Below are 13,757 nucleotides of genomic sequence, written 5' to 3'. Positions count from 1 at the left end.
TGCACCAATAAATGAAATACAAATCGACCTAATGATTAACATATGCATAATAAATTGATTAAAATGCAAAAGGAGGAACTGTATTTTAAGAAAAGTCAATAGCAATAAATTTTTTTTAACAAATGAAAATTAATTACCCGTGCAATAAATCCAATAGTGATGACTGTAATCAATCTCTAGGTTAGTGTTGTTATCCTGGCATCACAATGGTAGCACAGTCTAAAAATTACAAAAACAAATTAAAATTTAATACAGCCATTACCATAATATATTATATAATCTACAATATTTTTATTGTAATTGCTGTGAAAAAATAATAGTAATAAAAAATGTATATACATTTTATAGACTGATGTAGTACATATTGCACACCAATAAATGAAATACAAATCAAACTAATGATTAATATAATATATATAAATTGAATAAAATGTAAAAAGATGAACTCTATTTTAAAAAAAGTCAATAGAAATAAATTTCTTTTAACAAATGAAAATGAATTACCGGTGCAATAAATCCAATAACGATGACTGCCATGAATCTCTAGCTCAGTCATTATCCTGGAACCACAATGGGGTAGCACAGTCTAAAAATTACAAAAACAAATTAAAATTTAATACAGCCGTTACCATAATATATTATATAATCTACAATATTTTTATTATAATTGCTGTGAAAAAATAATAGTAATAAAAAATGTATATATAGATTGTATTGTATAGACTGATGTAGTAGTACATATTGCACCAATAAATGATATATAAAGCAAACTAATGATTAAAATGTATAAAGATGAAGTCTATTTTGAAAAAAGTCAATAGGAATAAATTTTTTTTAACAAATGAAAATTAATTACCTTTGCAATAAATTCAATAGCGATGACTGCCATCAATCTCTAGCTTAGTTATAGTGGCACAACAGATACCGTCTAAAAATTACAAAAACAAATTAAATTAATATAGCCATTACCATAATATAATAATAATAATAATATTTCTACAATATAATTATTGCAATTGTTATGAAATTGTCAATAACACGTTAGAATAAGAAAAAAAATCAAAAAGAGTATGACAAATATATAAATGTAGTACTTGCAAACAAAAATTTAAAAAAAAAATGTATATATATACATATGGAGAGAGAGAGATATATAGAGGGGAAGAGATTATATAGACCGATGTAGCACGAATTGCACCAATGAATGAAATACAAATCGACCTAATGATTAACATATGCTAAATGAATTGATTAAAATGCAAAAGGATGAACTCTATTTTAAAAAAAGTCAATAGAACTAAATTTCTTTTAACAAATGAAAATGAATTACCGGTGCAATAAATCCAATAACGATGACTGCCATGAATCTCTAGCTCAGTCATTATCCTGGAACCACAATGGGGTAGCACAGTCTAAAAATTACAAAAACAAATTAAAATTTAATACAGCCATTACCATAATATATTATATAATCTACAATATTTTTATTATAATTGCTGTGAAAAAATAATAGTAATAAAAAATGTATATACATTTTATGGACTGATGTAGTACATATTGCAACAATAAATGAAATACAAATCGACCTAATGATTAACGTATGCTAAAGAAATGGATTAAAATGCAAAAGGATGAACTCTATTTTAATTAAAGTCAATAGCAATAAATTTTTTTTAACAAATGAAAATTAATTACCTTGCAATAAATTCAATAGCGATGACTGCCGTCATCAATCTCTAGCTTACTCGTTATCGTGGCACCACGGATACCGTCTAAAAATTACAAAATCAAATTAATTTATCAGTGCCATTACCAATATATATATATTTAAAAACTATATTAATTAACGACCGACTAATATTGTATAAAAAAATATTTACCAGCGCAATAAATCCAGTTATCCGTTAGAACCAATAGGCCGAGCCGTTATGGAAACATTGCTCGGGATACAACAACAAACGCCGTCTAAAAACTATGAAATCGAATCGATTATAATTATATGACTTACCAAACGGTTGTGAAAACGTCAAACGCACAGTTTTTTTGTTTTTTTTAAGGAATAAAGAGTCGTTACCCGTGTTAATAAATTCGTTTGTGAGATGGTTAGAGCCAGCAGCACTCGCCTTATCGAAGCAGTGCTCCGGGCACACGACAAACGCCATCTAAAAATTACAAAATCAAATCAAGTCACACAATATCGACAATTGATAAACTGCGTTAATCGCACGAGTTTCGATTAATATGTACATATATAAAACGGCAATAGCGGTAAAAGTAGAAGTAATTTACAAAATCACATTAATAAAGGAATACGGTCAATACGCAATATTGAAATAACGACGACGCACAAAACGGCGGCGCGGTGATAACGACCACGCGTTCGGCGTCGGACGCGGCGATAACGACGAAAAGGCGGGAACGCGTGGGGCCTAGTGGGAGACGCGCTCCCCTATTTCGCGTCGTTTTCCGTTCCAGGAAATAGCGTTTTTCGCGAATTTAAGAAAACGGAAAAGGCGAAAAATTCGAAGGAAGTTAGGAAAAGACGCGGGATCGTAAGAGCCGTCGAACGATATCGAAGAAGCGGAAAGAAAAGTGAAATGCGAATTTTAATGCGGAAAAAACGCAATATTTCTTCCAGGTGGACCTTATTTTGAGGGGCTTACGATTTTAGTATATAGAGCGAGATAGCGTTTTTCGCGAATTTAAGAAAACGGAAAAGGCGAAAAATTCGAAGGAAGTTAGGAAAAGACGCGGGATCGTAAGAGCCGTCGAACGATATCGAAGAAGCGGAAAGAAAAGTGAAATGCGAATTTTAATGCGGAAAAAACGCAATATTTCTTCCAGGTGGACCTTATTTTGAGGGGCTTACGATTTTAGTATATAGAGCGAGATAGCGTTTTTCGCGAATTTAAGAAAACGGAAAAGGCGAAAAATTCGAAGGAAGTTAGGAAAAGACGCGGGATCGTAAGAGCCGTCGAACGATATCGAAGAAGCGGAAAGAAAAGTGAAATGCGAATTTTAATGCGGAAAAAACGCAATATTTCTTCCAGGTGGACCTTATTTTGAGGGGCTTACGATTTTAGTATATAGAGCGAGACTAGCGATGGGAAATATCGAATAGTAACTAACGAAATATTCGACAGTTGTCCACTATTCAAACTATTCGATTGTCATTAAAAAAATAGTCGATTGTTACGCAATATATTCGAATAGTTTTTAAAACTATTCGATAGTTTATGCTAAAAATAGACTATTCGGTTGTATAAAAACAATTCGTAAATGCCCATCACTAGTTATTACGGTAAAAATGAATATATCGAATTAATTCTTCTTAGTTTGAAGTCACTTATTATTCATGTTAATAAAAATTTGATAATTTATGATTGGAAGAAATAATTTTTTTAACCGTAATATATAATTATCAAGACATTTAAATTAAAAATATGAATTAGTAAATAATATTTACTAAAATATGATAAAAATTAATTTTTTTCATAAAGTGAATCATTTAAGTTTTATTCTATTTTCTATAATCGTTAAGGGCTCATGAGTAATACTCTAGTCTGTCATGATTAGTGGCATACTGTTTTTTTTTTAATTACATTTTTATGATAGCGATATATTTTATAGAAGGGACTCGTTTTAAGGTACCATTTCGGAGTCCGTATAAGAGGTTAATACGGTCCCGGTCATGCTATTTTCGATAATCAATTGATATCTATTATTTATTATATGAAATTTGTATATGATGATGGTATTTTTCTCACAGTAAATTAAACTTAGGTGGTAAGTTAAACCGAATTAGCAGTCTCGTGAAAAGGTGTAGATCATAAAGTTATCTCATTAAAAGATAGAATCCAATTCATNGTTATCTCATTAAAAGATAAAATCCAATTCATATAGTACTATTTACGCTGCATATAAAAGTAAAAAGAACTAGTTGGTTACTGAAGTCGTTATCAAGTGTTTATTGATATATTATAACACGCTAGGGATTTTTTAATGTCCTCGGGGCCAGTGTACATAATATTAGACGATGATTTTATAGTTATTTTATTCCAATGACGATTTTAATTTTATTTATTAGGTGTTTGTTTTTTACGGTTGTCGAGGCAAATCGCATACGTAGTGTAAATAATGGCTCAATATAACCTAAGGGTGGATGTGCTAGACATGGTGTGTTTCTACAATATGGTTTTTATAATTTACGTGTTGGTTTGTTCTTATTTCGAGTATTTCTTCTTCAATTAGGATTTCTAAAACAAACAATAAATGAACGCTCGAGGGAAAAAATAAAAACACAGTTCCATAGCGTTTTCTGATCAATTATCTTCAATCGTAAATATATTCAATCCATCGATTTATCTATCCGTTCGAATTTGTTATCGTTATACGCTTACGAGATTGTTTTGTTCTTCCGGTTTCACGGGGAAACGCCATCTATAACCTCCCACACCCACGTGTCAACTGTTATTTATTAATAGAAACATTTCGACTGTTGATTTGAAGACAACGAATAAAACAATTTGAATGTTATTTCAATTTTACAGTATTTTAAGAATAATAAATAGGTACTTAAAATTATTTATTTGTGAATAACATCCATAGTTGTGTTAAAAGCAATGTTTTTTTTTTATGAATAAGGAAATATTCAAACGGCTGATAATAATATAATATTACCTTTTTGAAAATAATTTTGAAATTATAGACAATTTTTGTATAACATAAATAAAATATATTTAAAAAATATTAAATTCAAATGGAATTGGAATGTTAACCATTATTGGTTATAGACAAAATATCTTTATCAAGTTTTGATATAGATGGTAACTGACTTATTAAAAAATCACAGTAATAAAAAAAAGTAAAATATAATAAATAAATAAATAAAATAAAATGTATAAAAATAATGGCAATATATAAAAAAATTTCGTTTGTTAATATGTAAATAAACGAGTCTGTCTATTGTGTAATGAGGAAAATATTTCGAAACTGGTTGTTACCAAAAAATGTTAACAAACTTAATCCATTTTAATTTAATCATAATTTCCACAAGTCTGTAAAGTTTATGAGCCTTGAAAATCAGTAGATTTTAAAATGGCAATGTCAGAAATTGTTTTGATTTTGCCTGGAATTTTTAAAAATGTATTTAACTATATTTTATTTATATAGTATAGAAGTCAACCTGAATGAATAGATTAAATATTTTAATTAGCTTTAAACACAATATATACCATAATTTGCCGTAGTTTATTCACTAATTCAAAACAAAACCGGTTAAATGAATTTTAGCTTCGATGCGAAGCTGAAAATATATTAAGTTTACCATGATGTGTTAATTTTTTTTTTGTGTCTGTCACTACTTTTTCTCAGTTTTCACTGGACCGAATTTTCTCAATGATACGTTTAAAGATTACTAAACGTATCTAGTTGAAGACATTACCCTCAAGAATTGAACATTTTCCCCTCATTCCACGTAAATGGGTATTTTATTTTTTTTAAACATCCTAATGAAGTTCATAAATTTTAATTTACGAAAAATCTTACTTTTTATATATCAATGAATCTAAGATGGTTTATAAAATTCATATTTTTCACAGCATAAGTAATGCTGAATATTCACAAATAGTTGTTTTTACATTGTACGTGTTATGCGTAAATAATCTTGTAAGTATAAAGGGTTATTTGTGGTTCGTTTTTATTGCGACTTATATGTTTCATGTCATATACTGAAACAAATTACGTACAAAATTACCATAATGAATATAAAATATATCGACTGTTATAGACATGGCAATAGCAGTGTCAAAAGTACATCAAATAAACTTATATGATGTGGTTCTTCGATAGATGTTGTTAAGTCATATAAAATAATCATTCTATTTGAACATATGTTTAGCTGAAACAATACAAAAATGAACCTTTAATCATGAGCATAATGAAGTCATCAGAAAGTGTTTATGATTAGATGGAGAACTATAATTAATAACATCGCTAATTTAGAGGGATTTTTAAGTATATTTTTGCAACTTTTGTTATCTTATAAAAGCTATGAGTTGCGATTTTATTAAAAAGTACACTGACAAAATATCGATAGAAGATAAGATTCATAAATAAAAATAACAATATAACAGTTAAAGCATAACGTCTTATGGTTTTTTATAATATTTTTGACTAAGTATACTGTGAATTTTATTGCGTACTCACTTAAGGCTTAAAAATTCCATAGGCTCATGTTTGAGTGATGAGGTACAAGATTGCCTAAATATTGTTAATAGAAAAATTAGTCTCGAAAACTTACCAACTGTAAAATAAAATACAATGGCCCCACATGTATATTTTTTAATTTTATCGTTATTTTTATTAATTGAAATGTATTTAATCCGTGGTACCAAAATAGTCAATTTTAATAATTAATGAAAACGTTTAGGTACATTAATGTTGTATTTACTGAGACACGTCGATTGTACTTGTGATGGTACATTTTTATTCTTCGTTGAAACAATATTTATTGAAATCTTCAGTTTTTTTTACAAGCTTTGTGGTGTTAAGTGTCAAATACGATGTTATGTTTATATTATTCTGTAACCTGCACTTGGGCAAAGAAAGCACTTGTTTTGGGAATTGTGAGGCGGTCGTTATGTCCAGGATACATCCTCTCTCATCCTCCGCCAGTCAGGTCGAGACCCAATAGTTGAGCGTTTTTAGTCATACAGAACGTTTTGTATATCCTTGAATTTATGTCTATAGCATTGTAAAGCTTTATTATGTACAATATCGGAAATCCATGTTACTTTTTATTTTCACGTAATGTGTACATCCTCGGTACTTAAAGGTATTTTATTATTTCATGGAGGTGCCCGGCATGCAATACATAAGAGAATAAATTGTCTTTTCCCCTCTTTGGCCGAACACGAAACGTCAAGTGAACCAGATAACGCTATTAGGACGATATATACGCGCGCGCTCGCGTCGGCTAATTAGTTAGGTCGGAGCTTGTCGTGTTTCCCATTCGCCGCTGCGATAGGTGACATTCATACGAGCGACCGGTTTTCGGTCGTCGCCGTTAATCACGTGTAGTTCCCGTAAAGCACACACAATCAATAGAGTAGGATAGAAAAAAGGGTTTAAGTACTTTGACACGCGCTGAAGGACAAGAATACAATTCTTAATTTTATTTTTGCACCGTCGTCGGCTACGTGCATTCAGCAACTATAGATAAGAATAGAAATGACAATGAATGGGACAATTGCAAGTAGTTAGTTTTGGAATACAGTTAATCAAAACGTTGAATAAGATGTATTTTTCAAAATGTTTATTTAACAGTATTGTAGAGGAGTCGGTTGGTTTAGTTGATGATTTTGAAACTACTCGACAGTGCTTATAGAATCATGTAATAAACATTTATGCTTGCCGTTATTTTCAGCTTAAAAGTACATTTATATATTTTTTAGTTTAACTGTATATGTGGATGGTTTATTCGAAAATAGAATGAATCGTTTTTATTTCTTATAAAAAGTATGGAGTTTATTGCTTTATGTTAATAAAAATATGTTTATTTTTTTAATATAAAGAAACTTACTGTAGCAAAATTATATAAAAAGCGAAGTCTATTATGTGTCTAGTAGCAGCCAGACAGTATTAATAGTTTTCTAAGAATACATTTTATGTATCTTGTTTGTTAATGATATTAAGTCGAACAGTGTGATTATTTAGACGTTAAATTCGTTAAAAAACCTATTATTGTAATATTATGACAAGGGTCTATAGATTCAACTGTGAAGTCCACTGGAGTTGTTGTCAGTGCTGTTTATTGCTGTTGTTCTATGCACCATATATTTTCAATTATCAATAAAAAGCGTTATTTGTAATTTAACTTAATTTTATCATCCCATAAAACCAGTCGAGAAAAAAATTGTGACACGGGTAACCACTTTGTATCTGACCAACAAAATATTATTGTCCCAGTGTTGATAAAGTACACATTTTAATAATACCTGTTGCAAAAAATACATATTTCTTCATTCAGATAGTCTCTGCGGGTGACTGTGAGTTCTTCAATACCATTTCTCACGTTGACTATTAAAAATAATGATTCATTTTAACAATTCGTAAAATAAACATTTATGTTTGTTTTGCAAATTGTTTTACCTTATAATAATATAATTACAATATAGATTGTTTTGAGATACAAAGTTTGAATTGGTATGTTAATAGTAATTTATTTTTTAAATTCATATGTCTTAGATGCCGAATGATAAAGATAAAAAGTAATAAATAATTAATAGCTTAATTTAAAAAAAAACGTGTATTTTCATTGTTACCCGTCAGTAATTGTATGTTATTTTTTTAAATTGTATAAATAAAATACACATGGGCTATCACAAAACAAAAATTAAGGAAAGTAAAATTTTATACTATTAGTAATCTAAAAGTGACATGAATTTTTTAAAGTTTAAAATTATTAGATTCTCTTAAGTTAAACATGATAAAAGTAAATTTATTGACTGAGTTTCCAAAGTAATATAACACACAAGTAAATAAATGTATTGTATATTTGTAAATTGTAAATTTATTAAATCGATATTGTTTTTATTTGAAATGGCTTGAAATTCGATGAAAACTGTTTGTTTTTAGTCAAATTTTTTTATTTGAAAATCATTTTAATTAAAAATTACTCGTTACATTCATGATGAATGAATAATGAAGCTAGTTAAAAATGAAAATTCCAGACGTGTAGAATGGGAATCTAAATGTATTAACGATTATAAATTTTATAGATCACATAAAAATGAATTTGATTCAAAAAATAATAAAGGGATTACACCTGCTGTCAAAAAGTATGTTCCCCAAAAAGAAAAACATAATTTGAAAAAGTCAGAAAGAGTACACAAAATAATTAAAGGCTTTGAAATTAGCAAAGGAAAATCCATAAGGGGAAATATTGCTTCCGACAAAGAAAAAATACAACTTCCTAATAAGTTTTNTTCCGACAAAGAAAAAAGACAACTTCCTAATAAGTTTTCCGAGCAAAATAATGTTAAAAACAGCAAAACAGACAATATGAAAAAACAATCTTCTCGGATGTTTTTTAATAGACATTTTTCAAAGTATACATCTAAGCTTCGTGGAAAATTAAGTAGAAATTTTAAATCTTCGTTTAAAAGTACCGGGAAATATGATGAGAGCTCAACTAAGTATAAATCTTACGTCGAAAAAGGTAAAAATAAAAAGGATAAGAATAAGACTTGTTTGAAATATTCTTTGTGTAGTATTGGCTTTAAAGACGAAGTTAAGAAAAAAAAACGAACAGTTAAATGTAAGGATTTGCCTGGTCCAGGTACTTACAACCATAGATTTGTATATGACGAGGCATCTCGTTTGCGAAAAGAAGGAAAAGATGTCGACGTATTGTATAAAGTTAAGACTAAAAATGAATCAACGTATGTGATCAACGGTGAGTTTAAGTGGAAAAAAAAATTGACACCAAATGAGATTAGGCAACTTCGAAAAAAGTATAGTGGTGCAAGTTGTACAACAAAACGTTCTAAGGCAAAAAAATCACAAAAAAAGAACAATAAGGCTAATGATGTTATGACTAAACGCGTTGGTCAGTACCAACTAGTAAATGAAGAAGATGCATTGCTCATGGAAAAATTGCATAAACAACAAAAATTAGACGAAGAAAAGAAAAGGAGAATGGATAAAATAAACAAAATCGAAAGAATGAGACAAGAGAAAATAGAAAGAGAAAAACTTGAGAAACTAAAACGAAGGGAACGCTCGAGAGAAGCAGCTAAAAGACTTAGAATAAATACACTTAATAAATTAAAAGAAACTAATTTGTTAAGAGAAGAAGAACGGAAGAAAGAAGCGTTGATATTAAAAGAACTAGCAAAGAAGAAAGAAAATAAAAAAATGATGGAGAAGGCGAAACTTGAAGAGGAAAATATCAAATTAGAAGAAATACAACGTCTACAACAATTGAAATTGCAAAAATTAAATACAATAAAACAAAAGGTTAATGTTGAAAAAGATAAGCAAGGACTTTGCAACGAAAACTCAAATGCAGCAGAAAAATGTACTAAGAATCTTAACGATTGTGAGGTAATTATAAATTATTTGTTGTCAACCCAATAGCTTTTTAAATTTTTGTTCTTGATTATTTAAATTTAAATTGTTTATAAAAATGTACTACACATAAAATAATATTTTTAAAATTAACAATGAAATTTGTATTCCGTATTTTATTTACATTGATGAGTCTTAAACTAAAAAAAAAACAACAGATAAATGAAATAATATCTTTTTAGTATCAATTATTATAAATAGTTTTAATACTTTGTTTCTAAATTTTATTAAAATGTCGACTTTTTTTGTTTTTATTTTATTAATCTTACAATTAATTTTTTCTTTATACTAAACTCAATAATTGAGACTTATAGTAATTTGAATATATTCATTTAATTAGAAAAATTAGAGCAATAAAAGAAAGAAATGATTATTAAAAAATTATTCTGAAAATATTAATTATGTCAACAAAAGAAATCGATAATTTTACTAAGACGTTTTATTTAAATTTTTCAATAATTCTGTTACTAATACAATTTAAATTGTACTTAATGCACCTGATATGTTGTACCGTATTCTATACGACTAACAGGTATTGTCTTTATTATTTTTTATGATATTTTTACTGTACATTATTTTAATTAGAATCCATCAAGGTGTGTTCAGGACCATGCACTCATTGAGCGGTGGGTACTTCGAAACGATGATGGTATTAGTGCCATGTCATGGTTACGTCTTGTCACTCATCGTACCAATTGTTTGAAAGGTCATGTGCATAAGCAACTGAGGGATGAATGGTTACGTATAGCTATTGACACAGTTGTTGATTGTATGGTAAAAAAAAAATGTTTACCTTGCAATAAAAAACATGATTTTACTGAAAATATATGTGAAAAACGGGATTTTACCGAAAAAAAATGCAATAAGCAAGATGACGAAAAAATATGTAAAAAGAAAATATGTCAGGTAATTTATTTTGAAATCAACTGTTAGAGTTGAATTATTTTGATATTATTTTAACCTATTAAATATTTAATTGAAATCTGTTTTGACATGAAATAAATGACACTAATTATTTCACCATTTAATGTCCCCGAAGCTTTCTCTTTTTATTAATTTAATCCTTTGCTTCTGTGTTTTACAACTTAAAAAGTAATGGTTATGCTGCTGAGATGATAATATTTTATTATGTAGAGACGTTCTCAGGGTTTCTTCTTAGGGCCTCCTTTCAAAATGTTCACATAAGACTTTTTTTTACTATTTCTTCCAAAGTATATCGTTACTATAATTTGGTAATAATATATTTTTTAAATCCCTTATAATGAAATATGATATACTTATTTTCGTCATGCAAGGTTTTATCTCCCATATCCCCTTCCTGTAAAAATGGCCAAGTAATTATGTCCTACGTGTTTATTATATTATATGATTATCATTATCTGCATTTATTAGTATTATTATAATAAATAATCAATATATTAATTTAATTAATTTATTAATAAATTGTTCATGTTAAAATTAGGTATCTTCAATTTGTAACCACTCAAAGCCATTTAATGTTCATGCACCCATAACTGTCAATATTGGTAAATCTGCCAAATGTATAGATATTCCTGGTTCTGCGTATTATACAGCGGTAAAAAAGGAAGGAAATTATTATCAAGTTATGAACGTTAATTTTATGGCTAAAATTTCCAAGCATGAAACAGGTACACACAGTGTGACTTGTGTTGGTCAAGTTAAAAGCAATAATAAACATAATTTGGACATCTCAATTCTGTACAAGTGTTTACTAAACAGTATAAATCACGTCTTTGGATAAAAATTAAATATAACTGTTGATAATATTCAAAAAATATCTGGTTTTTATGTAACAAATAAATTTGCAGGCGAAATTTATTTGAAAATTTAAAACTTAGAATGAAATTATCAATAATAGATATTGATTTAACGCAATAATTTCTCTATAATTTTATGTTTTAAACTTAAATTAAGTTATTAAATAATTGTTTTACAAAAGAAAAATAAATTATTATTTTTAAATTAAATAAATAATAAAACTTCCATCGTAATAGTGTTAGTTCTGTGACAATTTCTAATTGGAGAGAATCCATTATATGTTTTTGTTCTTTAAAACATTTGTAATTACGATTCTGTGACAGTCTGTTTTATCTGATAGTGATTTCTTTGTGTACACAATACTGAATACACTAACAGGACACCTAATAATGATCAGTCGTTTGTATACATTCGTTCGAAGCATTCAATATAATCTTATATGACATCAGATTACTTGTTTGTTATAATCACACATTTGTATAAAATCTATGGGCATACAAAGTCAAGACAATAAGGTTTGAATAGTTACAATAAAGTTATTTCCTTTTGCACAACACTAACAAATTAATTATAATGTTATTTTAGGCGTTTAAACATTTTTCTGAGCTCAAAATTAATTTAATTATATTTGGATTATGTGACAGACATAGTAATCGCATGAATAATTTTTAATGAAATTTGTCATGACACGTTTGTGTCTCAGTTTACTACGATATTGATACTGGATTTATTTATTGATTGAAATATATTTTTTCTTAAAAAAAATATATGTATTTAATTAATTTAATTAAATAAAGTATTATAAGCAGTGGTTGGTAGTAGCACACTACACGTAAGATTAATTTTCTGTTACCGTCCCTTATATTCTTAAATCGTATCAACTTTGAATTTTTAAACGGCAACCTCAATATATTTTCATATCATTAGGTTGATTCAATTAAAAATTTATATAATTTATTTTCAACGAGTATCGATCATTTAAAATTGAGGAGTGATAGAATAAAAGTATTACTTATTTAAGAATAAACTGTCATGTATATCAATAAACACTACGGGTTAATATATATTTTTATTCGCTTTTTTTGGTCCATTAAGGGCCATAGCGGCCTCTCCAAAAGCAGGAGGTTTCTTAACTATTAATACTCTTGGACGGGTAGTTAGTCCGTTAGAGAGAAAAGTGGGAACTCCAATTACCGATCTGATATCTAGTTCGCCAAATGAAGCCGTTACCGAGTTTCGAACCTGAGGCAGTGCGCTTAAAGCACTATTTAAGTTCTTAATAACTTGTGTAATCGATGATGCACTTATAGTAATGCTTATTTTTTGTATTATTAGATTGTACATAATATTAATGTAGTCAATATCTAATCTTTGTAAATTAATAATAATAATTAAGAAACTGTACAATTCAGTTTTAAATTATACTATTTATACTAGTAAATATGGTAAAAGACATGAAAAGTTGTTAAATCCTTTTGTTTCGCTTTTGGACACAGGATTTTCTCAAAGTTATGATAAGGAAACGAAGTGTTAAAGATTTTCTTCAGGTTTTTAATGAAAAAATATTTTGTCAACTTAATTAGGTTTACATTGACGGGAGTCTTTTATATTTGCGCTATAATTATCAACATTGTTCAAATGTGAGTCAAATATAAGTTTAATTTAAAGAACATCTGTGAAAATAAACATTTTTTTTTTATTTGCAAGAATATTTTTAAATATCTAAATATAAAGTAAATCATTTTTGTTAACTAAAAAGACTGAACTCGCTATTTAAATTAAATAACATGATAAAATTTTGATGCGTTTATAATATAAACCAAAAATAAATATAAAATATACCGATA

General features: G+C 28.0%; 1 protein-coding gene and 1 long non-coding RNA gene across 3 annotated transcripts; one reads left to right on the top strand and one right to left on the bottom strand.

The window, feature by feature from the left end:
- Positions 1-110: 110 nt before the first annotated feature.
- On the bottom strand, positions 111-2,313 carry LOC126909330 (uncharacterized). Of its 2 annotated transcripts, XR_007705010.1 has the most exons (7): positions 2,075-2,313; positions 1,881-1,972; positions 1,696-1,772; positions 1,331-1,412; positions 857-928; positions 505-586; positions 111-219 (listed from the first exon to the last, which is right to left on the bottom strand). It is a non-coding gene; the product is annotated as an uncharacterized LOC126909330 (long non-coding RNA). The 2 variants fall into 2 exon arrangements; XR_007705009.1 differs by having other exon boundaries at positions 1,881-2,309.
- Positions 2,314-9,037: 6,724 nt separating this feature from the next.
- LOC126909329 (trichohyalin-like) lies at positions 9,038-12,018 on the top strand. Its single transcript, XM_050691741.1, has 3 exons — positions 9,038-10,107; positions 10,717-11,037; positions 11,594-12,018. The coding sequence occupies exons 1-3, from the start codon at positions 9,064-9,066 to the stop codon at positions 11,891-11,893; spliced, it is 1,665 nt and encodes a 554-aa protein (XP_050547698.1). The 5' UTR covers positions 9,038-9,063; the 3' UTR covers positions 11,894-12,018.
- Positions 12,019-13,757: the final 1,739 nt, after the last annotated feature.

The sequence above is a fragment of the Daktulosphaira vitifoliae genome, unplaced genomic scaffold (assembly GCF_025091365.1).
Source record: "Daktulosphaira vitifoliae isolate Bord-2020 unplaced genomic scaffold, ASM2509136v1 Scaffold_271, whole genome shotgun sequence".
In the NCBI taxonomy this organism is placed as follows: Eukaryota; Metazoa; Arthropoda; class Insecta; order Hemiptera; family Phylloxeridae; genus Daktulosphaira; species Daktulosphaira vitifoliae.
The sequence above is the reverse complement of the archived record's forward strand: the minus strand, read 5'-3'. Positions and strand labels throughout refer to the sequence as shown.

What these genes read in the sequence shown, in the direction of transcription:
- LOC126909329 (XM_050691741.1), top strand. Translation starts at nt 9,064, where the DNA reads ATGAAAAAACAATCTTCTCGGATGTTTTTTAATAGACATTTTTCAAAG. An exon ending in AGAATCTTAACGATTGTGAG is followed by an intron (nt 10,108 to 10,716) that starts GTAATTATAAAT and finishes TATTTTAATTAG; the next exon opens with AATCCATCAAGGTGTGTTCA. An exon ending in GTAAAAAGAAAATATGTCAG is followed by an intron (nt 11,038 to 11,593) that starts GTAATTTATTTT and finishes TGTTAAAATTAG; the next exon opens with GTATCTTCAATTTGTAACCA.